The sequence below is a fragment of the Schistocerca gregaria genome, chromosome 1, assembly GCF_023897955.1.
Source record: "Schistocerca gregaria isolate iqSchGreg1 chromosome 1, iqSchGreg1.2, whole genome shotgun sequence".
NCBI classification, from domain to species: domain Eukaryota; kingdom Metazoa; phylum Arthropoda; class Insecta; order Orthoptera; family Acrididae; genus Schistocerca; species Schistocerca gregaria.
Window position 1 is genome coordinate 599,340,064 of NC_064920.1, and position 27,160 is coordinate 599,367,223.

Genomic DNA, 27,160 nt, shown 5'->3' on the forward strand with positions numbered 1-27,160 from the left:
CCCCCCCCCTCTCTCCCCCACCCTCCATCTAACTTCCCAACTGCACCATCTACTCTATTCTTTCTCCACCTTATCCCTGTATGCTCCCAGTTGCAGCACTTTAGCATGCCCCACTCTACCCTGCTATCCCTTCCTCTCCCCACTCCACCCATCCTTACCATCACCTGGCTGCCTCTCCCATAATGCACTGCTGCTCACAGTCTGGCTTCAGCTGCCAGACACTGTGGTGACGTGTGTTAGTTGCATTTGTGCATGTGTGTTTTCTATTTTTGACAAAGGTCTTGTTGGCCAAATCTCTCTTTCCAACGGTTTTTGTCATGCCTATGTGTGACTCAGCATCTTCGTTATGTGGTGAAAAGGACATTGCTAATCATCATATAGTGGAGATACTGAGTTGCGGATGGGCACAACAAAAAGACTGCTAAACAAGTTAGATTTAGGCCAAAGGCCTCCTTCTGAATTATATAATATACACACATTGCCCTGCAAAAACAACTCACACATGCATGAGCTCTGTCTCCAGCCACAGACGCCAGACCACGTGCAATAGTGCATGATGGGAAAAGCAATGCGGATGAATGCGGATGGTGGGGGTAAGGAAGGGCTGAGGAGTGGGGCAGAGAAGGTACGAGATAGCAGGGTAGGGGTGGAGACAGGAAAGTGCTACTTGTAGAATCATAAAGGGACAAGATGGTGAGAGGGTAGGGCAGCTAGGAGTAGTTGGCAGGTTAGGTAGAGGGGTGGGAGGGGCCAGAAGAAAAATTGGTGGAATAGAAGTCTGTGTAATGCTAGAGAGGGAACAAGGAAGGGAATAGGTGGCTGAAGGATGGGGACTAACAAAGTTGAATCCAGGAGAGTTGCAGGAGGACTGATGACCTCAGAAGTTAAGTCCCATAGTGCTCTGAGCCAGTTGCAAGAATACAGTATATATAGTAGGCAGAGTTCCTACCAGCACAATTCAGAGAACCTGGTGTTGGTAGGAAGGATCCAGATGGCACTGGCTGTGAAGCAGTCATTGAAATGAAGAATGTTCTGTTGGGCAATGTGCTCAGCAAGTGAGTCATCCAGCTGTTTCTTGGTCGCAATTTGTTGGTGGCCATTCATTCGGACAGACAGCTTGTTAGTTGCCATGTCCACGTAGAATGCAGCACAGTCATTCCAGCTTAGCTTGTAAATATCATGACTGGTTTCACAATTAGCCCTGCCTTTGATAGGATAGGTGATGCTTGTGACTGAACTGGAGTGGGTGGGGGTGGGAGGATGCATGGGACAGGTCTATTACTGAGATTGAGTAGGGCTGGATGAGGATGTTGTGTAGGTTTGGTGGGCAGTGGAATACCGCTGTGGGAGTTGGGGAAAGGATAATGGGTAGGACATTCCTCTTTTCAGGGCATGACAAGAGGTAGTCATAACTCTGATAGAGAATATGCTTCAGTTGCTCTGGTCCTGGGTGGTACTGAGTCATGAGGGAAATGATCCTCAGTAGCTAGATGGTGGGACTTTGGGAGGTGGTGGAGAGATAAGAAATGGGAGACATGTTTCTGTACAAGTTTGGTAAGGTAATTACAGTTTGTTAAGGCCTGAGTGAGACCCTTGGTATATTTTGAGAGGGACTGCTCACCACTGCAGATGTAATTACCATGGGTGGCCAGGCTGTATGGAAGGGACTTCTTGATATGCAATTGGTGGCAGTTATCGAATGGGGATATTGCTGGTGGTTGCTAGGTTTGATATGGATGGAGGTACCGATGTATTGATGTTGCCACCTTTGAGGAGGAGGTCAGCATTGAGGAAGGTGGCTTGTCAGGCTGAGGAGGACCAGGTGATGCAAATGGGGTAGAAGGTGTTGCGGTTCTGGAGGAAAGTGGATAGGTTGTCCTCACCCTCAATCCAGATCATGAAGATGTCGTCAGTTAATGTGAACCAGGTGAGACGTTTGGGATTCTGGGTGGTTAGGAAGGATTCCTCCAGATGGGCCATGAATAAGTTGGCATAGTATGGTGCCATGTGGGTCCCATATTTCTTTGTAAGTGATGACATAATGATGATGATGATGATAATGATGAGGTCCCATACACCAAGGAGCGTAGGGGATGATGCGGGGAGACCAGCACCGCTGTACTAGGCAAGGTCCTAATGGAGGTGGTTTACCATGGCCTTCTTCCAACTGTAATGGGGATGAATGATGACATAAACCCTTGGTATTATGGTTTAAATGACTGCATGTTTGTGATTTTTTATATGCAGAAATAAACATCATGGTACTGAATTTAGTTTGGTATATTATTTGAATTAAATTAGTACAGCTGTGCCTCTTCTTCACTTGTCAAAGAGATATATATGTTTTGTGCATCAGGTTTACTTCCTGAAAGAGAAGTATTACAATTTCCGCTTTCATAGTGTATTATAATAAACAATGATTAACTGTCCTGGGTCTGAAGTTAAAATGAGGGCACTCATATTTAGTCTATAACTAAGCATATTATTTTCTTTGTGATTGTTTCTTTAGGGCGTTCCTACTTGTCTGGTAATGGAAAACCGTTTCTTTAAACCTCCATATATATTGATTCTGTAATATATCCATACATCTTATTTATTTTTCTTTATGTTATGTATAACAGACCACAGAAAGCTCACTTCTGTAGCCTTGATTCTGTATTATTTTTGTTTCTTAATACCAATGGATCACTGATAGATACATGCAGTGTACTTATTATAATTTTCGTAGGGTCCTTCTGATAGTCCTTTTTTCCTATAGTTCTGGTAATCATTACACACACACACACAAACACACACACGCACACACACACACACACCTATCCTTAAGTTTTGATTTGAGATTTTATGTTCCTATACTCTTTTGCATTTAGTAAGTTCACATTGTAAAATAACTTCCTGAATCTGATGTGAGTGAAAGACAATATCTTGCTCATCTGTAGGCCCATTTCATACCAAGGATCTACGCAACATAGTAAGTTAATGAAAATGTAAATGGGCACTTACTGTGGGATATGCTGAGTAGGTAAGCACTCGATCACTGTGTGGTACATGAGCTGCTGTGAGACAGGAGAATATGGAGCAGGCTGTGACTAGCCTTGCTGCCTCTTCACAAAGAAATCACCACACTGGAATCAACACTGCATTTCACATATTTCTGTGTCTCTTTTTAAATTCTGTACAAATTTTCCATCGTCTATCTTTACTTGTAATTAAACTTTGTATAATCAATTAAAATATCTTGATATTTTAAATGCACAGGGAAAGGTGGAGGCTGAAATCCATTTACTCACAAAAGAAGAAGCAGAGAAAAATCCAGCTGGTCTGGGAAGAAATGAACCAGATCCTTTGGACAAACCCAAGTGAGTTCTGGAATCTTCAGTTGTGTGTTATACCCATCACTAATTCCATTAATGTTGTAAAACTTACTATTTTATACATCATCAGAATTCATTCACTCATTTATTAACACATTATGTTCTACATGGTCCATTATGATGAAGAACCTTCAGGGTGTAGAACAATTAAAGAAATGCTTCTAGCACCTTTTGTAGAAGGGTAGGTTGAAAAGTAATGCACACATGCTTGTAGAATGCGACCTAAATGATATTGAGAAATGTACCAGATGACATGCGGTAGGTAGTGTGCCTCTCCGCATGTATATTCAGCTTGAATGCATTGTGTTCATCCGACACATTTTGAGTAGCAGAAGAATGGAGACATGTTCTATTGCTATGTGAGTGCAAGTAAAACAGTGTGCTGTTACTGAGCTTTTAATGCTGAAAAAATGACTAGTGAGATTCATGCTGTTTATGGTGGTGGTGCTGTTGACAAATCTATTAGAAATTGATGGGTAAAAAAAATCCTTGGTTGTGAGCCTGGAAAAGACGCAATAGTTGATGATGTGCACAGCAGACATCTGATCATTGCCACAGGTGAAAAACATCATGAACTCATCAATTATTTGATTCAAAATTACCACTGAATCACTAAAAAGCATAAGGCAAACCATATTGGAATATCCAAAGAATATGTCAGCTTCATTATTGAACAATTAGGGTACTATAAAATCTATGCACAGTTAGTACCATGTCAATCTACAGGTGAGAACAAGTAGTATTGATCACAATCTGTAAGCAACTTTTGCAGCACTACTGTGTTGGAGAAGATTACTACCTTGTGAATATTGTGACAGGGCATAGGTTGTGGGGCCATTATTAAAACCCAGAAGAGAAAAGACAGAGAGCTGATTATTGACATCTGTCCTCTCCTCAGGTGAAATAGTTAAAAACCAAACCATATGGGGAGGGGGAATTGTGTTAGAGACAGCCTGGTGCTAATATTCTTGTGATATGACAACATTTGTCCACACACCTCTCACCCAACTAAAGAAGCTCTGTGAAACCTGAAGTTTAAACCAATGCCACATCCTTCTCACTTCCTTGATCCTGAACCTTGTGATTTTTGTTTTTTTCCTCCACTCAAGAGTAATCTTTACACATCAGATGATGTGTTTTTGTTCATCTACAAACATGTGTGCATTACTTTTTAGCCTACTTCTGTAACAGCTTTTTGTGACATTTATGGTAGTCTGCTCATGTTATTAACTTAGACTGTTATCAGTGTATCGTTTGAGCTGAAAATGCCTGCAAAAGAACTTATTAGTAATTTACTATATACTCATATTTCCCTGTCTTGTGTTCAAGTCACCCTGGGATTTAACAGCTGTAGTTTCCTCTTTCTTTCAGCCAGCTTTCATCAGCAAATAATCCACACTGTTGCTTCTTTAACTTCTGAAAGTCCATCTGCCCTGCCCCAATTCTGCAACCATATGTTATCCTGACCTCTGCACAGATGCTCCTCTGGCATGATAGCACCTACAGCTTGGCTATATGTAAAGGTGTGCCCAAATGAGAAGAAAGTTTAATAGCAATATCATAATTACAGTTCATTGGAACAGTACAACTGTGCATAATTGCTGTTGACATTAATAATCCAATCCCAATGCATAGGGAGTAAGTGGATAGCTTCAATGTAAAATCTCCTTGGTTGCTGATAGATCCAGTTTTCCATGGTGTCCTTCACTTCCTTTTCACAGGTGAACCTCTGACCTTTCGGAGATTGGCCAAAGATATATAGGGAGATATCACGGCTGTAAGGAGAATGTTCTGGGACCTCATCAAAGTTACTGAAGGAGCTTGTGGGTCTTCTTGACCATGTGAGGCATAATGTTGTTCCGGAGAAGCACTATCCCAGCTGACAGGACTCACCTGTACTTGTTTTTGCCTCAACAACATGTTTTTGTACTATTCAGCATTAACTGTTGCATCCTGTGGTGTGTTGATGAGCCGAGTTCCTTCTTTTGCCAAAAAAGTAAATGCATTACTTTTTGGGTCTTCAGGGAAGAGTGGCATTTTTTTGGAAAGGAGAGCTGGAATGCTGCTGCTCCATGCTCATCCCCTTGGAAGCAGGGGTGAAGTGGTAGCAGCACATTTCATCTCATGCCACAATCTGAGCAATGAAATCCATTCCGTGCTCCACATATTTCAACAAATGGCTGAGGCAAACATCCATTATCAATGTCTTCTGAGTCCCTGGAAGATGTTATGGCACCCACTGTGCACAAACTTTGTCACAATGAATCTTCTCATGGATTATGTGATGCACAGTTCCTTCGTTCACTGACAGTTCAGCAGGAATGACACATCTAGTGATCCAACAATTCATCTATGTGAGCCCCCACACAGCCAAAATCATGACATGGCACTAGTGTTGACAATTTGTGCCTGCCCATGGAATGGCATCTCCTTGATGTCCTCAACATTCCCCTCTTTCAACTTGCAATAAATTTGTGAAGTGTGTTCCCCTTTTGTCCGAAAATTGAATAACCACTCTTTGTGCTGATTGGGAGGAATCAACCATGCAATGAACTGCAGAAACAACTCTCCAGAAATGAGGAAATTGCTGTGAAGCCATGAACTTCTTTTGTGCAGCTAGGAACACCACCATGCCATCTCTCAGCAGACACATTCACCAATTGGGATTACATGCAGTGCCACTACAGAGATGATCTCCTTTTCAGCTGGGCATTTATCGTATCAGAAGTAAACAAGTTTCCACACCTTGGCAAGATCCATGGTTTGCGAGGGCTACTATAAAAAACACTGAGAAGAGCAGTAAGAAAACAATACAGGCAGATGATGGAGAATCCAGGACAGATACTAAAGATAAACTCATCAGAAAATAAGAAAACTAATATGACCTATTAGGGGTAAAAATGTCAGAAGTGCCATTTGAACCAGTCACATATCATCACTGCACAAAAAATATGAACTGCATAAATGCTCTCATCATACATTCTATTAGGAAATCATGAATTCAGTCACTCAATTTTATTATATGGACTCAGTTGGAGATCCCCCATTGATAGCACTCATTAAATTATGTTAGTAAAGAACCTTTGTTTTTGACAAGAATGATATTTCCTTCTTCTGTGTTGATTACATGTCAATAGACCATTTTCTGTGAGGTAATTCATAATGCTTGAACACAGTATATGTTCCAGAATTCTACTGCAAAGTGGCCATCAGTGGTATGGGTCTGTAATTCCTCAGATTACTCTTATTTCCTTTCTTGAGTACTGGAATGATCTGTGCAACTTCCCATTCTTTTGGCATGGATCTTTCATCAAGCAAATGGTTGTATATGTTAGCTCATTATGAGGCTATTGTTTGAGCATACTCTGAAAGGAACCTAATTGGTGTACTATGTGGACTGCTTTTATCAAGTGACTTAAACTGCTTTGCTACACCGAGAGTAACTGCTTCTATGTTACTCATCACCAGACAGTAATATGAGTGTTTCACAGCTGTTCATTTCTTCTCAAATCTCTGAGTGTACAATGAAGGCTTCCAGACTTTTTGTGCATCATAATACATCATCCTATATAATGAGGCAATGTGATTGGAGTGCTTCCCTGTTTCATAATTTTTGTTGTATTCCATATTGGTATATCAACTGATTTTCATATTCAGTATCAATTTTAGTGCTGAAAGTTCTTTTTGGCCCCCATCCAAAAGAATTGTCACAATTACAGATATTGCGATTGCCAGTACAGTATTTTTTCATTATACTGTGGGTTTCAAAATAAGTGAAATGAGAAAAGTTTGCCCCGTGTCTTTGTGTGTATCTAGGAAATACAATCTGCTACTTTGGCTCAAAACTGCATTCATAATGCTGTTATATGTCATGCATTGTTCTGGAACAAGTTTCAGAACATTTGTTTGAACAAATGTATCCAGTTCTTTCACATCAAAGTATGTTTCTCATTGCAAATCATGATCAAAAGGGTGTTTGCAGATTGATCCAGTGCAGTTATTCCCAATTGTACATGTGATTTGTTAGTCCTCAATTGAAGTAATGCCTCATTATATCTGGCTGGAGTATGTCTTCATTCATTTAGTCTTCGTATTTTGCTCAAAGATTTTTATGATTGGATGGGAAACATGTTGCGAGTATGATTGCAAATAACATCCATATTTGCTGTTGTTGATGGTTATTTGATGAGTAGGGACAGTTCTCAGTTCTTGGAAATATGCTGATCCTGATACATTTTATAAGAGGAATCACAAGTGAAAGCATTTTGTGTTGTTTGGTTGAATAATGTGCAGATGGCATAATGAATCAGTCAGATACAAGTTGGGATTTCCTACATCTGCTATACCTTGTTTGTGATATTGAAACTTCTTCATTGATGCTCTCTATGTTGGTGTCATGGCACTTCAGAGTAGAGTAGCATCTTAGCAAATGTATCACCCACACACGATGAGAAAAATGCAGTTAAGATTGTGGGTGGTTGTGAAAGTGCTCTTGCATTTGCATCTTCTCTTGTGTCCATTTTCAAGGTGCAATGTCAGATCAACAACTGCTGGATGTTATTCATGGATTGGTAACAATAAAACATGCAATAATGCTTCATTACTCCTAATGTACTGTCCCTGTTGATATTGGCAGACTTCATTGATAGGTACTGCTTCATTTTTGCTCCAAAAACAGCTGTATCACTTCTTCTGTTAACATATTTGCAAATTTTCTCAAGTGTTTTCCTTATTGCAATACTCAACATTGGCATATGCTTTGTATGTTTTCAAGAGTAATGATGACTGTGATACAACCAAACATTTATCAAATTCATCATCTTTTTTTAGTAATTTTAAAGTGGTGGATTTGCCTCCATCATCAGTTGATTGTTGACAATAGAGTGGATATTCATCATTACCCATGGTAACCTTGGCAAGTAAGTCTCTTGGCTGCAGTTTTTTTATATCAGACATGCATGGTGAATTAAAAGCCACATAGACCATAAATCACATGTTTGGAGACAACTTCAAATAAGGATGGGTCAATGTAAGCACTGATATTTATGCTGAGATGATTTGGTCGATTTGATGTGGTGTGACTTTTTCAATCAACCAAATTGAAATATGAGCATGTGTCAATCTTATTTGATGTGGTGTGACTTTTTTTTTTTGATCAACCAAATCGGAATTTGTGCTCTATTTGCGAGTGGAACAGAAAAGGAAAGTATAAGTAGTGGTACAGGGTACCCTCCGCCACACATCGTACAATGGCTTGCAGAGTATCTATGTAGATGTAAGTGATTGACTGGTTCACGGAAGTTCTTTTGCATCATTCCATGTAAGATCATGTGTATGTAATAAGAAATCTAGGTGGGCATATCCACAAATGTATTATGTCATTGCATCTTGTGCATATTCACACATGTGTTGTGGGCTCCCTGTAAATGTGGTTAGAACATGACTACTTTCTCCAATACAATAGGATTTACACTGCCATCATTAACAAATGCATCACATAAATGAACTCTTATATACCAACATTGTATTGAAAGAACAGTTGCAAACATTTTAACATATGATTTTCAACCTTTTCACAAAACATCAGTTGATACGAGAAATGGCTCCATCACATCTCTGTCCACATTAAACCCACCAATCACCTGCATTTTGACAACTGCCATCCCATCCGTATCAAAAAATCCCTCCCATATAACCTGGCCACCCAGGAATGATGTATCTGCAGTGACAAGAACCTCTTTGCCCAACATGCTGGAGATCTCACAAAGACCTACACAGACAGGTGCTGTCACTCAGACCTATTTCACAAATTTCCTATGCCCTATTCCCATGCACCAAACTGAACCACATCCTTCATCAGGGCTTTGGTTATCTATCATTGTGTCCTGAAATGAGGGATATCTTGGCCAAGATCCTTCCCAACCCTCCTAAAGTGGTGTTTTCACCCCTCTGACCTCTGCAACATCCTAATCCATTCCTAACCACTGCCAATCGCAACACCTTGCCCCAGGGATCATATCCTAGTGCAAGATATGCCCAATACAATCACCCAGCAATTCCTTATCCAGTCCTGTCACAGGATTATCCTACCCCCCTAAGAAGCCAGGACAGCTGTGAAAGCAGTGATTCATTTACCATTTCTGCTGCAATCAATGCACAGCTCTTTACATTAGTATGACTACTAGCCAGCTGGGCACCAGGATGGTTGGCCACTGCCAAACTGTGGTCAAGAGCAAAGTGGACCACTGTGTGGCACAACGTGCAGCTGAATATAACATGCTTAATTTTAGTGGCTGCTTCAAAACCCAGGCAACCTAGATCCTTCCCTCCAGCACAAACTTTTTTGAACTGCACAGATGGAAATTATCCTTATATCCGTACAATACATTCTTCGCTCCCAAAATTATTCCAACCTCAACCTACAATAACGTACTGTCCCTCCACATTCCACCCAACAGTTTTTTGCCCCCTCTGCCCTATCACCTCCTTCCAATTCATGTCCTGTCACCCTTATCGTGTGTCACTGTCTGCCAACAAACCTACCAGTCTTTTCCCCTTCTCTGCTCATCTCCTTTTCTGTTCCCCTTTCCTTCCCCCTGGCCTTCCATATGCTCCTGACACTGTGCCTGGCACCCTTGTCTGCCATCTTCTAGTCCCTGCATGCTCTGCCAGACAGCCATCTTCTCTGCCCCTACCCATACTCTCCTATCCCTCCCCCTTCCCTGTCCCACTCCAAATTACTCCTTACATTCAATGCAACAGTCGAAGTCTGGCCAGAGCAGCTGGAGATAGCAGTCATGTGAGTGAGGTGTGCGTGGTTGTGTGAATGTGTGTGTGTTTTCCTTTCTTTTTTGAAGAAGGCTTTGGCAAAAATCTAAGGGTGTAACAGTCTTTTCATTGCGCCTGTCTGCAGCTCAGCATGTCATCTTTATGGCGAGTAGCAATCTAGCCTGTTCATAGTATTGTTGACATTCTGATGTGGACTTTCCATTGTTTGATGAATAGTAATTTATGTTATTGATTTTCTTACTTGTTGCACCATTTGTTGGTCCATTTCTTACTTTAATATTGAAGTGATGCACCCATCTTCTCCTTGCTAATACAAATAAAGATATTGCAATCCATCATGTGAATGATGAGTTTCTGAGAGTCATGGAACATGACCATTTCTGTGAGAAAGAATTATGTCATGTGAGTTACATTCTTTGCAAGCTAAAATGATTGCCACTGCATCACATTTTGTTGCATTGTCTCCTTTGTGTTGGCAAACATGTGGTTTGTCTATGCTAATTAAACTTTGTAGCCTTCAGCTGGCATCTGCCCAATAGCAGTTCTGAATAGTCAGATTAATTTATTGCTCTGATCGAATAAAGTTTGTAATGCTGTGATGAATTTTTAGTGTCCATATTGAATCAACAGTGGTCATCAGTTTGTTCAACAGGGTTCCTCATAAAATAAATTTAAACACATTTATGATCTGTGTTTGGAATGATCCTGCATGTTTTGTTGTCCCAAAATGATTTCATTTGGAAACATGAACTGTATTTGTGTATGTTTACCAAGAAATAATTTGATTGACTTATGTCACTGGAAACCAGTGTTGATAATGGTACAAGTGATAAATTTGATTGTAACAAATTCACTTTGAAATACATGCAGCACATTTCTGGTGTTTCATTCTTCAGTTTGAGGTTACAACAATACACACATAATTATCCATTTTGAAGTGAATACTGGGTAAAGGCTGTAATCATAATCAGCATTGTAACAGAATGCACCAAGATGTAAACCAGCATCCAGCATTTGTCTGAATTGGTCAGTGCATATTGGAATGTTATTCAGTCTTGTTTCTTGTTGCTCATCTGTTTCAGATGAACAAGCTCAAGTATTGCATTCTCAAACAAATTACAATCTTGCTTCCAAGTGCTCATCCATTTCTGAAGCTTGTGATGCCTTTTTCTTTCATGTGTAAGGTGTAGGTTGACCAACTGCTTGTTGTTTGGGACACATAACAGATTTGATGGTGAAAATAATGCTTTTTACAAATTACTCAGAAAAAGAAAAGAATATGCGTGTGACATCTATTATTTATTATTGACTGGAACTTGGAATTTCACAGTTAACACCATTTGTCATGTCACACATGAAATGTCAGTATAACCATGCCAATCAGATGTAGGCCTATGATTCTGTGGAGATTCATATGTCAGTCTACAACAGAGAAGCATGTAGCCTGTTGCATAGCAGTGGTGAAATGTCAAGACACTATTAAAGGGAATAAGAAGATACGTGGTCCAGTAACATTAATTTGACCACCACCCATGTGTAATGTCAACATGCAATAACCACTCACAGACAGCAAATGGCAACACTAGCACTGGAGGATATATAAAGCATTTCAGAGAGGAGGTGGGAAAGAGGGATGGGGGGAGGACATAAGTGGAAACCATTGCAATCAGTGTTGTAATGTGGAAACAGAGAAATTTTTCTAATGTCCAAAAGCACATTATCATTGGCTTTCAGGTCACATTTCGACATTTTGTCATTTTCAAACATAGTGAGATGTTGAAGTCCACTCTAGAATTATAAATCATATGTTGGCACATATTTTCCAGAAATCCAATGCAAATACTTGTAAATATGATAGTATAAGTATACATGCTTCCACACATCATGAGAGCACGAGCCAAGTTGTGAGCACAAAATCATAATTGTACTGATAAGTGAAACATACATAGAAATGAATCACCAACATAACCAACACTGTTAATTGTGGATAATGTTTCTAATTTCATGTTAGTGGAATCTGGCTTTTGTGCTTACTACACGGCTTATTCTCGTATCAATATGGAAGCATAGTTATACATAAAATGTATTTGTATTCAGACTGCTGGAATACAGTTAATGCTATAGAGGAGGTTTAACATCCCACTATGCTTGAAAATGACATAATGCTTAAACAGCAGTTGCAATAAATATTTTCATCAGTCTGCTGGAAAGATTATGGCCAGTGTTTTACGGATTGCAACTATCCTATTATAGATCAAGCAAAAACTGGCAAATAATACACTAGTGTACAGGATTATCTGCATGAAAAATAGCCAAGAGGAGCTCAGGATTACAAAAGGGAAAACAAATCTGTTGTCAGGGTAATGCACTCACCCACACAGATGCTTCAATAATCTGAAAAATGAGATAGATGGAAAAATACATGAGAAGTGCAAATTACAACAGAAAAAGTAGCTATCATCAGGACAAGGCACCTACCCACACCGGTGCTTTGGTAATCAAAAAATGGGTGGGTTTGAAGTAAAAAGTGTTGGAAAGTCGATGTCATTCACAAGGTAGGCAATTGCTGACTTCCTTCTGTCCCAACATCTAAAGAAAGATCACAGAATGTTCACGGCAATCTGAGTATTGTTACAAAATGCAGTTTCCCTCCCCTGCCTCTTCCTTAGCTGCTAATTCTGCTGAACAGAAGTCTTTTCTGTTCTGCTGCTTGGAAAAGAATTGTCTAAAATATTTTTGGTGGTTGAAATTACTTAAAGGAAGGACATCCATATGAAAGAAATTAATTGTATGCTGTTCTTTGAAATATCAACCATTACACATATTTCTTAACTTGAGCATTAATGTATCAAAGAGTTTAATAAAATTATTTATCTCATAGTCTTATCAAAGCTTAAATCATAGTAACAGTATGAGGGGCAGACAGGCACAATAAAATGACTCTTAACACATTAGCTTTTGGCCAAAGCCTTGTTCAGAAAACAGGTAAGCACACCTCATGCACACGACTGCTATCTCCAGTAACTCGAACTGGAGCATTCTGTTCCAAGCTGCCAGAAATGGAGTTCATGTGTGCCTAAGGTGTGCTTGCTTGTTTGAATGAACATGTGTGACTTTCTGTTTTTCAATAAGATTTTGACCAAAAGCAAATGTGTAAATGTCTTTTTGTTGTGCCTGTCTGCAAGTCAACATTTCGTCTTTAGAGTTAGTAGCAATCTATCTTTTCCTTAAATTATTGATAGTCCAACATGAAATTTCCATTGTTTGATTCTAAGAGCATGAGGGGATAATTAAGGTCCACCAACGAGGTTCTTATTTGCATGCCGAAAGTGGGAACGCAACAAAAAGTTTTCAGCTAATACTGGTAAAGCACTGGTAAATCCTTGGTGGAATACAAATAATTGAAGGAGCACTGAAACCACATGAACATTGTAGCTAAGCTTTCCAATGATGTTCTGCCTCAGAGCTGACTGAATAATAAAAATAAAGACAGCTACATCAACTACATAGTTTCAGAGTGGAAGTCCTGCTTCCTAGTGAAACTGGAAAAATCTTATGATTTTCACTTGATGTTAAAAATTGAAATATTTTTGAAAATGTATTCATTGCATGAATGAGGTACATTTGGGGGAAGCACCAATCTAACTGCTACATTTATAATTTTTACTTAATGAGGCTATAACTTTATGTAGAGTCAGTAAATGACCTTGTCTATTTTGTATCAAGACTTGGAGTTCGTGCTTGTAATAGTTGTCCCTGCCAAGTGGATGATTTGTTCTGAAACTAATTCCCCATTGCCCTATATGTGTATAGACACTCCAGGTATTATGTTTATTTCCTTCACAGCTGTTTCTTTTAAGAGTAAGCCGTTTCCCAGCACAGATATGTGCAATTCCCACTATAATGCTTTTTAGTTACTGTACTTAATGATGTAATTAATAAGCAGTAAATCATGTTTAAATGAAAATTTACATTTGTTATTTATTAATGAATGATGGGAAGTGAACAACCTTATCCCATCCTGCATAAAGATTGAACACAAATTTATTTATTTCTCTGTTGAATAGTTTTGCTATTATTTGCCAACTGATTTCCACATAGGGAAAACAAAACGTAGGCAATTTGCAAATTGGCATGGAGCACAACATAATTATTAATAGTTTACATTTAGATGAGAACAGTAACAAAGATCTTTCATGCCTCTTATTAAGAAATGTTATCTGATGTGCACAATTATTTAATCTTTTTCAGCCGACCAGATGCTTCTTTTATGTGGTTCCTCAATCCATTAAAATCCATACGTTACATCGTATGGCACAATTACAAGTGGGCAATACTGAAGATACTGGTAATACTTGCTTTAGCAGTAGTATTACTACTGTTCTTTTATTCTGTCCCTGGCTACACAGTCAAAAAGATGTTAGGGGCATAAAAGAAAACCACATGCAGTGCAGTAGCAGTATCATCTAAACTACGACTTAATCTGACTTCTTTTCCTTTTTACAAATAATGGTCTCAGATAAATCTGTAAATGAAATGTTTATGAAGGTATGTGAAAATATTTTGCCAAAATTTTAAAACAAAGCTTAACCATACGAAAAATCTTCATTACAAGAATAAGTCTGACATAATGAGAAAGAATACAGACACGGAGGAGTCTCTGAACAAAGTCATCACTGTGCTAAAGCTTTCAAAAATAATATATACAATTAATTATACCCTCAATTAAATTTTTACACTGTCATTTTACTGGAATACAATGAAAAGTAATTTAGTTATATATTTTGTGAGTATGATTTGAAATGTTCATTTTTCTCTCTGTATGTTTAAAGAAAAAGCATATTTTTGCTCTCATTCTATGCTGATTACTATTTCCAAATGCTTTATAAATGTACCTTTTATTTAAACAGCTTGGTGTAACTTTTCAGAACATGAAAGGGACAAATTTACTGTGCAAATTATATTACACAACAGTGCCCCTTTTCGTCAACAACAATTCTCACAGGTCACATATTTTGCATTTTATATTTCCTTATCTGGAGGCCTATTCATGAAATGCATTATTAAATTAATTTTCAGAATATTGTAAGTTAATTGCAGCGTAAAATAACTGACTGAGTGGGTTGATTTTATGCATACTTAATAATACTTTTATGTGACAAACACCTGCTTTTGTTTGTAACATTTTGAATGGTTTATTCTTAAATGGTCAAACTGTTAACAATACCAGAGTCTTAATGTTGAAATCTACACAGAAAATTACTAATTAAAATTAGTGTTAATTTTTTTTATATTTCTGTGTTATTGCTAATTATATAGAGTATCCACAATAATAGTGTTAGTGCCATCACTATAGGTAGCACACTAGCTCTTTATTTGACATTGTGAAAGCATGATCAGACACAGCTGGGTAAAATGAATTGAACATAATATTTCTGTCATAATAAATAGCTAATAATTAAAATCCAAATATAATTATTTAACACATTTTTTGTACATGTTTTGCACAAATGAATTTCTAAATTAGTCAGCATGACTTTAATTCTGATAGTTCACATTCCATATTTAAACCTTTCTGTCGTGACAGCTACATCATAACAATCAACAAGCCAAGAGTTATTGATATACATTTGAAAAGATAATTATGTCCTTACATTATATTCTGAGTAACGATGAACAGGTCTAGTGAATAAGTCCCACAACTAGAAACACCAACTTTTTACAAAAAGTTCAGACTTTATGTATGTAAGTAAAATGTTTGCTAAGTGTAAATACCAATATGGAGCCAATGAACAGAGACACAAAAATTTTTCTGTATTGTATCACGATAGTTGAGATGCAAAATTTCACCAGGAAAGAATTTGCAGCTAAACAGAAAGGACAAGGAGAGGGTATTCTGTCAAGAAACCCAGCTCCAGACAGATATGAATAAATAAATAAATGTAACAAATGCACACAATGAAAAATCTCTCCAGAATGACAGTACAAATGTATTTTCCACTTTCCAAAGCAGCGCATTCATGAATATGAACAAAAGGTCAGCATTTTAATTTGTGTGGCCCTTTCTGCCAGCAAAAAATAAATCATGGTTGGAGGAAATAGACAATTTTCACTTCTGCTAAGCCTTTCCCTCTATTTCACCACATAAAGGAATCTTTGAGTCCAAATTCTAGTATTTTTGTCTGTCTTTATTCATACCTGTGTCTCCTTTGCCAACATAAATACAATAAGTAATATTAAAGAGCCAGAAACATTAATCATAACAAGTAAAGTACATAGTTCTCAATATCATACTGGGGAAAGAGTAAACAATCCAGATATGCAGAAACAAAAATATATTGTAAAGTCATAGTTGAAGGAAACAAATAATTTTTCACTTCTGCTAATCCTTTCCCCTATGTCACCACATGAAGGAATCTCTGAGTCCATATCCTAGTATTTTTGTCTGTCTTTATTCATGCCTGTCTTTCCTTTGTCAACTTAAAAACAATGAATAATATTAAAGAACTAGAAACATTAATCATAACAACAAAAGTACATAGTTCTCAAGATCATACCGGAGAAGGAGTAAACAATTCAGATATGCAGAAACAAAAAGATGTTTCTAAAGATTTCCTTCAGATGTGTAATTTTGTCACATAAAGACACGATTGGAGACTGTGGCTATTGTTGTGGTCTTCAGTCCAAAGACTGGTCTGATGCAGCTATCCATGCTACTCTATCCTATGCGAGCCTCATCATTTCCGAGTAACTACTGCAACCTGCATCCCTCTTAATCTGCTTAACTGTATTCATCTCTTGGTCTCCGAAGGCTATCAGTAGTTCTTAAGGAATGTTGTCTGCTCCTGGGGCCTTGTTTTGACTTAGGTATTTCTGTGCTTTGTTAAATTCTTCATACAGTATTATATCTCCCATTTCATCTTCATCTATGTCCTCTTCCATTTCTATAATATTGCCCTCAAGTACAACACATGTGTATAGACCCTCTACGTACTCCTGTCACCTTTCTGCTTTCCCTTCTTTGCTAAGGACTGGTTTTCCATCTGAGCTCTTGGTATTCATACAGGTGGTTCTCTTTTCTCTAAAGGTCTCTATAATTTTCCTGTAGGTAGTATCTGTCTTACCCCTAGTGATCTGTGCTTCTACATCCTTGCATTTGTCCTCTAGCCATCCCTGCTTAGCCATTTTGCACTTCCGCCAATCTCATTTTTGAGACATTGCATTCCTTTTTGCCTGCTTCATTTACTGCATTTTTATATTTTCCCCTTTCATCAATTAAATTTAGTATCTCTTCTGTTACCCATGGCTTTCTACTAGCCCTTGTTTTTTTTTACCTAATTATCTTCTGCTTCCTTCACTATTTCATCTCTCATAGCTACCCATTCTTCTTCGACTGTATCTCTTTACCCTGTTCTTGTCAATCATTCCTTAATGCTCTCTGAAATTCTCTACAGCCTCTACAGTTTTCCCAGGTCCGATTCCCTTAAATTCCTGACTTTTTGCAGTTTCTTCAGTTTTAATCAACAGTTCATAACCAATAAATTGTAGTCATAGCCCACATTTGCCCCTGGAAAGGTCTTACAGTTTAAAACCTGGTTCCTAAATATCTGTTGTTATATAATACATCATAAACATTCCAGTGTCTCCATGCCTCTTCCACATATACAACCTTCTCTCATGATTCTTAAACCAAGTGTTAGCTATGATTAAGTTATGCTCTGTGCAAAATTCTACAAGGTGGCTTCCTCTTTCATTCTTTTCTCTCAGTCCATATTCACCTACTACTTTTCCTAGTCTTCCTTGTCCTACCATTGAATTCCACTCCCCCATGAAGTATTAAATTTTTGGATCCCTTAACTATATGAATAATTTCTTTTATCTGATATACATTTCCTCAATTTCCTCCTCGTCTGCGGAGCTAGTTGGCATATAAACTTGTACTATTGTGTTGGGTGTGGGCTTTGTGTCTATCTTGGCTATAATAATGCACTCACTGTGCTGTTCATAGTAGCTTATCTGCATTCCTATTTTCTTATTCATTATTAATCCTACCCCAACATTACCCCTATTTGATTATGTACGTATAACCTATATTTACCTGTCCAGAAGTCCTGAAATCTGAATAGAAAATTTGTTGTTGCATTGAAGTAGCACATCTCACAGTTTCTCATTTTACCCAGTATGTGTGAGGACACATACATTTAAAAATATTAAATAACTTATATAGTCTGCTTTTATGATCCAACAACAAAGTTACTGAGGTTTCTTTTTTGCTCTCAGTGCTGAAATGATATTCATTAAACAAAAACACAATTAGTGCACATTTGTAAAATGATAATGTAATATAATGATATTTAGTAAATGTTAATTATGAATTTGTCTAACAGTTTAATGACATATGTATGTATCATTAATGAGTATGTATCATTGATGTTTAATAATGCACTTGAAATTTTATATATTATGTAATTTGTAATTCTAACCACATTGTGTAAAGGATACACAATGTGGCGAGTAGAAATCTATCTTTTCCATAATACTGTTTTTATTCCATCTTGGACTTTCCATTGTTTAATATTTAATTCTTGATGAGTTAGTTCAGTATAACTGAAGACCAATTATCTAAAGTTCTCTCTATTTTATTTATCTGCTTTAAAAACCTATAAATGATTATAAATAGTATTTAAATACATTATTTACAAAATATAATCTGGCCAGAAACTAAGATACATAGCTTTAGCATTTTAATGCTAACCAGAACACAATTCACAAATATTGGTGGAAAAAGATGTGCTGATGCAATTTGTACAATAATATTGTTATGAAAGAAATAATTGAAACACAGTGTTATGAGAGAGATAAAAGTACTAAAATTATTTTAACTGGCTGGAGTATACAATATGTAACCACAATTCTGCATGCCAGTATATGTCCACTAATAGTTCTGTGCATGTTCACTATCAGTTTTATGTTGGCGTATGCATTGCCTTAAGATAGTACATTTAGTTTACAAAATGACAAATATATATATTGGCAAACTCAGAAATAAGAATAACTGCAACATACCCAAGAAAAAATGTGTTTTGCAAAGACTGCTATTTAATCTTGGTTACACTGTACTTGGACATTTCATGCAGATGATCAAAATATTAACTGATTGTGCTTTAAAATGACAGTTCATGCAGAAATCTTAAACATCATCCAGAATCTTTGTAGAATGACTTACATGACTTGGCATGTATAAATTAGTGCTACACATCAATATATGCTTATTATGAGTATGCCAGTGAATCACTGTCACTATCAATTACTAAACATTTATTTTGTGATTAACTAGAATTTCAATTTTGAACACCATTACAATATAGCAGTTTGCTTAGCTTACATTTCTTTATATTGTTTAGAAATAATATTATGGGTGGGCAGAGCATACAGAAGGAAATAACTGTATATACCATAAATGCCTATTCCCATAAGTATTATGCATTAATACCAATACATTTGTTTACTACATACTGCGCTGATTGAAAGTAACAGCAATGTTATCAGTTTTCTGATCAGCTTTTGTAGTAATTCTAACTGTTTACCCTGCATTTACCAGTTATTTTGTGTAATCACTCAAAGTATTCCAGACTTATGCTTTAAATTCATCCTTTCCTACTGGCAACCCCATCTCTGGAAGTTAAATGTCATCAAGACTGTTATCAGCTAACCCAAAAATTTACACTAATACATTTATTTCTTACATTATTTGTACATATAGTCCTCTTTTCACACTGACTCAACCAATCAATACACACACATGCACAAACACACCGTGTGGCTGTGCTTGCCTCACAAGCGAGTAGAAGCGTGTGCCACCCCATCTAGTATGGGGTGACTGTTGTGCCCCTGTGCACACAATTGAGAGGCATGAGTTACTTTGCATCTATGCATGCAGCTCCTTACCTCTTCAGTCAATGGCTGCATGTGGCTAGTGTGCACGGAAAGTTGTACAGGTGTAAAAACACCTTTAGGGTAATAGGGCATCTTACACCAAGAATATACTTTTCCAGATAGCAAACATATGTAAAACAATTTCAGTTGAAGTTTCTCCAAATTTCTAGAATTATGATTACATATAACTGCTTTCCTACTCCCACTCCACAAATAGGAGGGCTAGAAGTATTTTACCTTTACAATCATTATCTCCTTCTATGTCACATGGGTACCATGCTTTACTTGAAAGTAACCCAGAACCTAAGAGGGGTGGGAGGGAGAAAGGCAGCAGACAGGATGAAATGAATATCAGATATGTATGGTAGCACATTGTCACTGTCTACCAACTGAAAAAAGCTGATTTACTTCCCCTTAAATTTTCATGTCAAAGACAGAAGCTTCTGAAACAAAAACAAACTGCCATTAATTGAAAATAGTGTAAAAATGAAAAATCTTATGGTTCTTGTGAGATTAGTTTTCTAGTTAACTGGACAATATCAAATTTGAACTATCTAATTTTCTGAATTATTATATGCATGTAAAAATGAAAAATCTTATGGTTCTTGTGTGATTAGTTTTCTAGTTAACTGGACAATATCAAATTTGAACTATCCAATTTTCTGAATTATTATATGCATGAAAATCTGATGAAGTCATGAACTGATATCACACCTTATTGTGGGTCAAAAGTAAGTGGAGCTTTTTCTTGTGCCAAACTTGGAACACCATCTAGATGGGAAAATGCTATCTGACTCTTCTTTCAGATTTTCATATGGTCATGATAAAAGTAACACAAAATATAGGATGCAGTTTCATTATAATCTAATAATAAACAAGAAAATCAGAATTAGATTACATTAATACGTGTGTTCAAGCAAGATAAAATTTATAATGTAGTGTATAATACATCCTAGTGCATTTATTTTCATAATACAACAGTGGTAACACAAATGAAAATAAGATTGCTTTTTGAAGTCTGTATAGCGTTAACCATCAGTATAACGCGTCTAGAATTTGCTGATGCGTTAAATTGTTACTTGAAGACATAGAACAGTGCTATATGGCTGGTCCATTAAGTATTTTGCTGGCAAGATACATCGTATAACATAAGCCATCTTGCAATTTACTGTATTTCCTACTGTGTCCTGAAAATAGGCTCTTGGAGAATTTTATGCTGTGATTGTAATGTGTACAAATGAATGTGTATAGCCAAACATCATAAATGTGTGTGTGTGTGTATTTTGTTTTTCTCTGGAAGAATGGGTGTTTCAGTACGCAAAAAATGAAATTGTAAACTTTGTTGTACTTACACATTTTAACTGAACATTAAAATAGCAGTAAACTTGTAAATATGTGTATATTATAAACATAAATATTTATTTTTTAAAATGTATACTATCATTATAACACTAAAATCTTGTTAAGAAATGTAAATTGTTTATATATATATATATATAAATATATCAGGTTGTAAATGCAAATGCAAATTACAGATGTAATGCCTCTTACAGAAGCAGTATTTATGCACCAAACAAGATATCTGAGAACACCAATACTTTTGTAATATGTATATATCCTGAACTTTGAGATGTCTCATTGTAAAGAATTATATCATATTTTGAATAAAACAGGTGAAATACATTAACTGTTTCATCATTTCATGTATTGCCTGTGTTAAAAAGTGGTTCATGAACAGTGCAGAATTCTCAGTGACTACATATTTATTTCTGTAAGGTGATGAACTTGGAAAAATACTTTGTTGTATGTATTAGACTTACTTAATCTTGTTACTTTTCCTGGTGAGGTCAAATAGTAAAGGAAACAGATTTACTGTTGGAAGGGGGAGAGTGTAATGAGATAGGTGGTTTAGTTTTTAGTAGTACTTACACATAATGTCCTGAATTATTTGTTCTACATAATATTCCAATTTACGCTGTCCTGTATAATTTTTACTCTCTGTGGATGCCTCTAGAACCATGGAAACTATCCCTTGACATCTTTATTCATGTCCTATCATCCTGTTTATTCTCCTAATTTATGTTTTTTTGCTTACTCCTTTCCTTGCCAATTCTGTGGAGAACATCCCCATTTCTTATTTCATATAATTTTTTCAGCATCCTTCTGTAACACCACATTTCAAATTATTCATTTCTCTTCTTTTCCATTTTCCTCACAGTTCATGATTCACTTTGACAGGAGCTTTTTCATCTCAAGGAAATTTATTATATTCAGACTGAGAACCACATGATGTCATTGAACAGTACACAGAGCATCAATAGTATCTTGTGATATTATAATGACCATGTCTATAGATGCAGCCAAGAAGAGCCCAATTGGACATTTTATAAGTGATCATAGTTATTGTTTACTGGCTTCACGACTGTACCAGACTGTGCTCCAAATGTACCTTCTCAATCTTATGCCACCCTTGATTCATCTGTCATGTGTGGTAAGAGAAGACTTTTTATGTTAATTAGTTATTTTCATGCTATATGTATCATGTTTGCAGTCTGACTATAATAAATTTCCTTGAGATGAAAAAGCTCCTGTCCACAAATCAGCATTAATTTAGAAAGCATTGTTCATGAAAAACTCAGCTTGCCATTCTATTCACATAATATCCAGCAAACAATAGATGAAGGGCAACAGGCAAATTCCATACTCCTCGATTCCCAGAAAGTGCTAGACACAGCACTCCACTAAAGACTGTTAATAGAGGTACTAGCATATGGAATGGGTTCCCAGATATGTGAGTGGCTCGAAGACTTCTTAAGTAATAAAGCCAGTACATTGTCCTCCATGGTGAGTGTTCAGTAGAGACAAGGGTATCGCCAAGTGTCCCCAAGGAAGTGAGATAATTCTGTTCTTACTCATATATAAAATGATCTGATCAATAGAGTGAGAAGCAATCTGCAGCTATTTGCTGATGATGCCATGGTTATGGGAAGGTGTCATTATTATGTGCCTGTGGGAGGATACAAAGTGATGTAGACAAAATTTTTAGTTGGTTTGATGAGTGGCAGCTCACTCTAAATACAGAAAAATACACACAATAAAAAAATTGTTTTGCATCCCCTCAGTTCCAAGAGTTCTGCAACCTGTACAGAAAATTGGAATAGAGATCAACATAAACATCATTTCCACTGTTTTTATTGCTCATGAAAACCACACATTGCATGTTGTACCACCATACAGCAAGACCTTCAGAGGTGGTGGTCCAGACTGCTGTCACGCCGGTACCTCTAATACCCAGTCGCACGTCCTTTTGTATGATTGTGTTCATTGTGGTATACTATATATAAGTTCATCAAGGCACTGTTGGTCCAAATTGTTGAACTTCAACGGCGGAAATTATTTCATTTCCATCTCTTAAAGGGCTCCGCCCAACAAACAACTGGGAGATAACTCATCCTGACGATCCTTTGATCCCTGTCTACGCGGGCGGAGTGGCCGAGCGGTTCTAGGCGCTACAGTCTGGAACCGTGCGTCCGCTACAGTCGCAGGTTCGAATCCTGCCTCGGTCATGGATGTGTGTGATGTCCTTAGTTTCGTTAGGTTTAAGTAGTTCTAAGTTCTAGGGGACTGATGACCTCAGCAGATAAGTCCCATAGTGCTCAGAGCCATTTGAACCTGTCTATGTCTGCCGTCAACATAGACATCCACAAGCAAGATTTGGAGATGGAGGTTTTATTCACTTCTAGAAGTCAATTATTTTTTGCTGTTTAATTTTATAAAGTATATGAAAATATAGTTTACGTAAGCTATAGACAACGAACTTAACTCTACTTTATGTGCGACGGCAGAGCTATACACATGACAAGGGTGGCGGATTTGGGTGTGCAGATAAATAATGTTCCGGCGAAAAACGAAAAAAATGACGTTAAAAGTAAAGTGTGTGCGAACTATAGGACCGAAATCGTGACGTTAAGGGAGCGTATTTCTAGCCTTCAGTTAATTATTAGTGCACTGAGTAGTTATATCTTTGAACTTCGAAAAGAAATGAGTGAACCGTTAGGCAAAGAAAGATCCAATTCTTTTCCGCTTAAAAATTCAAACGAGTGGACTCGAGTACTACGTAAAAACAAAAGTTTGAGCACATAAAAATCGCCAGAAAGTGAAACCATTGAACAACTGGTACTTAAAAATAAATTTCAAGCTCTTTCCGTGAGTGAAGAGAGTGAACCAATTTCGGTTACGAAAATGAACATTGAAGACCACCGTGCCGCGCGCTCAGGGCGCCTTGTCACGGTCCACGCGGCTCCCCCCGTCGGAGGTTCGAGTCCTCCCTCGGGCATGGGTATATGTGTTGTACTTAGTGTAAGTTAGTTTAAGTTAGATTAAGTAGTATGTAAGCCTAGGGACCGATAACCTCAGCAGTTTGGTCCCATAGAAGCTTACCACAAATTTCCAAAACCACAGTCTCGATAGAATGGTAAAACATCGTCAAAAGTCAGCATTAGGAAAAAAAAGTGGCGGTGAGAAGCTGTGCAGTGCATGTAATAATGAAATAAATGTGACAGACATGGTTAACAAAAACGAACATCACGTAAATCATGCATACACCCATGCACTGAAGAAAAATCCTTGCAGACAGCCACGGTAAACGAATCGCCGAAATTTTGCGTAATGCTCTCTGAACACTTGATTTAACTGGCATTGTCCAGCCAGGTGTGCCTTTATCGGAAATTCTAAAAAAACTGTGAAAGATCCTTACAGTCTGGAAACAAGTGCATTGTAATACGAGGCGTAAACAACATTTATTGTAATGATAGTAGGTGGGCGATGGGGGTTTTAAAAGACGGACTTCGAAATATCCCTCAAGTTACCTTTTTGTTGTTGCTATTCCATGGAGGCAAGATTCAAAACAAAAATCGTGTGTTAATATTTAAATCAGGAACACTAACAGGAAAGTACTAAAATTTTGTAAATCATTTCCCAATGCAGCTTTCATACCAGTTCACAGCGCCGTGAGGGTGCGCTTTACAAAGCACCGTCTGCACCGAAACAGCATGGGTACAGATGCCATATGTGCTGAAAAAATGAAAGTTATTCTACCAACAAGTAAAGTAACATTATCCCTGTTCCCATGCCAGCTGTGAGAAATATTGAAAATCCAATCATACCTGTGCAAACAACAAATTACCCAATAGGAATGCTACTACAAACTTCAGCTGCAGCAACTGTGGAATCTCAAAACGCAGCCATCAAGCCTGCAACTGTTGTCCCCCTGCATTCACCAGCTTCAGTGATGGAAATTTCATCTATTGACCTTCCGTCAGTAGACGCTTCATCAGCCTCAGTGCCTCCACAGTCTACAGCATTACAAGACCCTGCTCCACCTGGTGTGTCTGCACCATCATCAGCAATAACACAGACAAGCAGAAGAAGCACAAGGACAGGGAAATGCACAACCCTACAGGATTTTTGGTACCCAGCCTCACTTCGAGGACGAATTTAAGTAAAAAATCTGCAGGCACTCTGTCTATAATCTCCAACTTCAATTTACAACAAATCAATGACATCAGAACAAAGAGTTTAGGAAATGACAAACTATTTTTTATTCATCCGAATATAATGGGTCTAAGAAACAAACTGGACTAGTTGTTTGTTTGCATTAATGACACTGATGCAATTAACAATTCCCATATATTATGTTTCACTGAATATCATCTTACAGAAAAGATTGAAATGGTGCAACTATATAAGTATAACCTAGCAGCTTATTATATTAGAAATACAAGCGATAAAGGTGGAGTAATAATGTATGTTAAAAATAATATAATGTAGAAGTCTGTAGATGTAAAAAGTTATTGTGTTGATCAACATTTTGAGGTTTCTTGCATGGAACTCCACGTTAATACTATGCTTGTTTATGTTATTACTGTTTACAGAGCACCCTAAGAAAAGCTTAGTATATTCCTCAAACAAATAGGATCACTTTCAACTCGCCTGTTCTCAAAACACAAAGAAATAATCATTCTTCGCGGTTTTAATGTAAATTTCATTACCAGTAATAATGATAGAACAGATTTTGAGAATGTAATGAGCTCTTTTAATCTGAGGGCAGTTGTTGACTTTCCCACAAGGATGACTAACAACTACACAACTCTGATTGACAATATTTTTGTAGACAATAACAGAATTGATAACATATATGTAACACAAATCTAAAATGGCCTTTGTGATCATGATGGGCATTTGTTAAAAATGCATGATGTAAACCTGGCTAGTAGTTTTGCCAGTAGAGCTTTTAGACTAATCAGAGAATCTGGACACCTTCAGAATTTACAGCAGTTGGAATGGAACACAGTATATCAGGCTACAGATGTCAACGATAAATTAACATATTCCTGAATGAATTCGTTACCATTTTTGATGCTGTATTTCCCAAGAGAATTTCAAAAAGGTCCATTCTGAGTGATTACAGGAGACAATGGCTCACTAAGGGAATCAAAACGTCCTGTAGAACAAAGAGAATGCTCTATGTCTCATTCAGAAATTCAAACAAACATCAGGATAGGAAGCACTACAAATTACACTGTAGCATCCTAAAGAGCGTCATTAAAAATCCAAGTGCATGTTTATTAAATCTGAAATTGATAATTCAAATAATAAAGTAAGAACTATCTAGAAGGTGCGCAAAAGGGATACAGGAAAAATTACAGAAGATGCAGACAGTACCGAAGTGTGTAATAATGGAAGCATGGTAGATGAAGGCGATATAGTGGCCAGTATTAACGACCATTTTTTGACAATAGGAGATCAAGTTGATTGTAAAGGGACTAGAGTTGAAGCCACGAGTCTTCTACAAAAATAAGTGCGGAACAAAATTAATCAGATGCATGTACCCTATATTACAACCGAAGAGACTGAGAAGGTAACAAGGCAAATGAAAAATAAAAATTCCACTGGCATGGTTAATATATCTACCGAACTACTGAAGCACTGCTGCAGATTTATTTTTGAAGTTCTCTGCCACATATTTAATGAGTCCATAAATCATGGTACTATCCCCAGTA

At 37.2% G+C, this 27,160-nt stretch overlaps 1 protein-coding gene across 1 annotated transcript in view; it reads left to right on the forward strand.

Annotated features, from left to right (window-relative positions):
* The window catches only part of LOC126358244 (otoferlin), a 288,211-nt gene extending 266,429 nt beyond the window's left edge, over positions 1–21,782 (forward strand). The window contains exons 30-32 of the mRNA XM_050007531.1: positions 3,259–3,359; positions 14,415–14,511; positions 21,653–21,782. Of these exons, the coding sequence (XP_049863488.1) occupies positions 3,259–3,359; positions 14,415–14,511; positions 21,653–21,685 (231 nt within the window). The 3' untranslated portion in view covers positions 21,686–21,782. The remainder of the gene's footprint in view (positions 1–3,258; positions 3,360–14,414; positions 14,512–21,652) is intronic.
* The last annotated feature ends 5,378 nt before the right edge of the window (positions 21,783–27,160 follow it).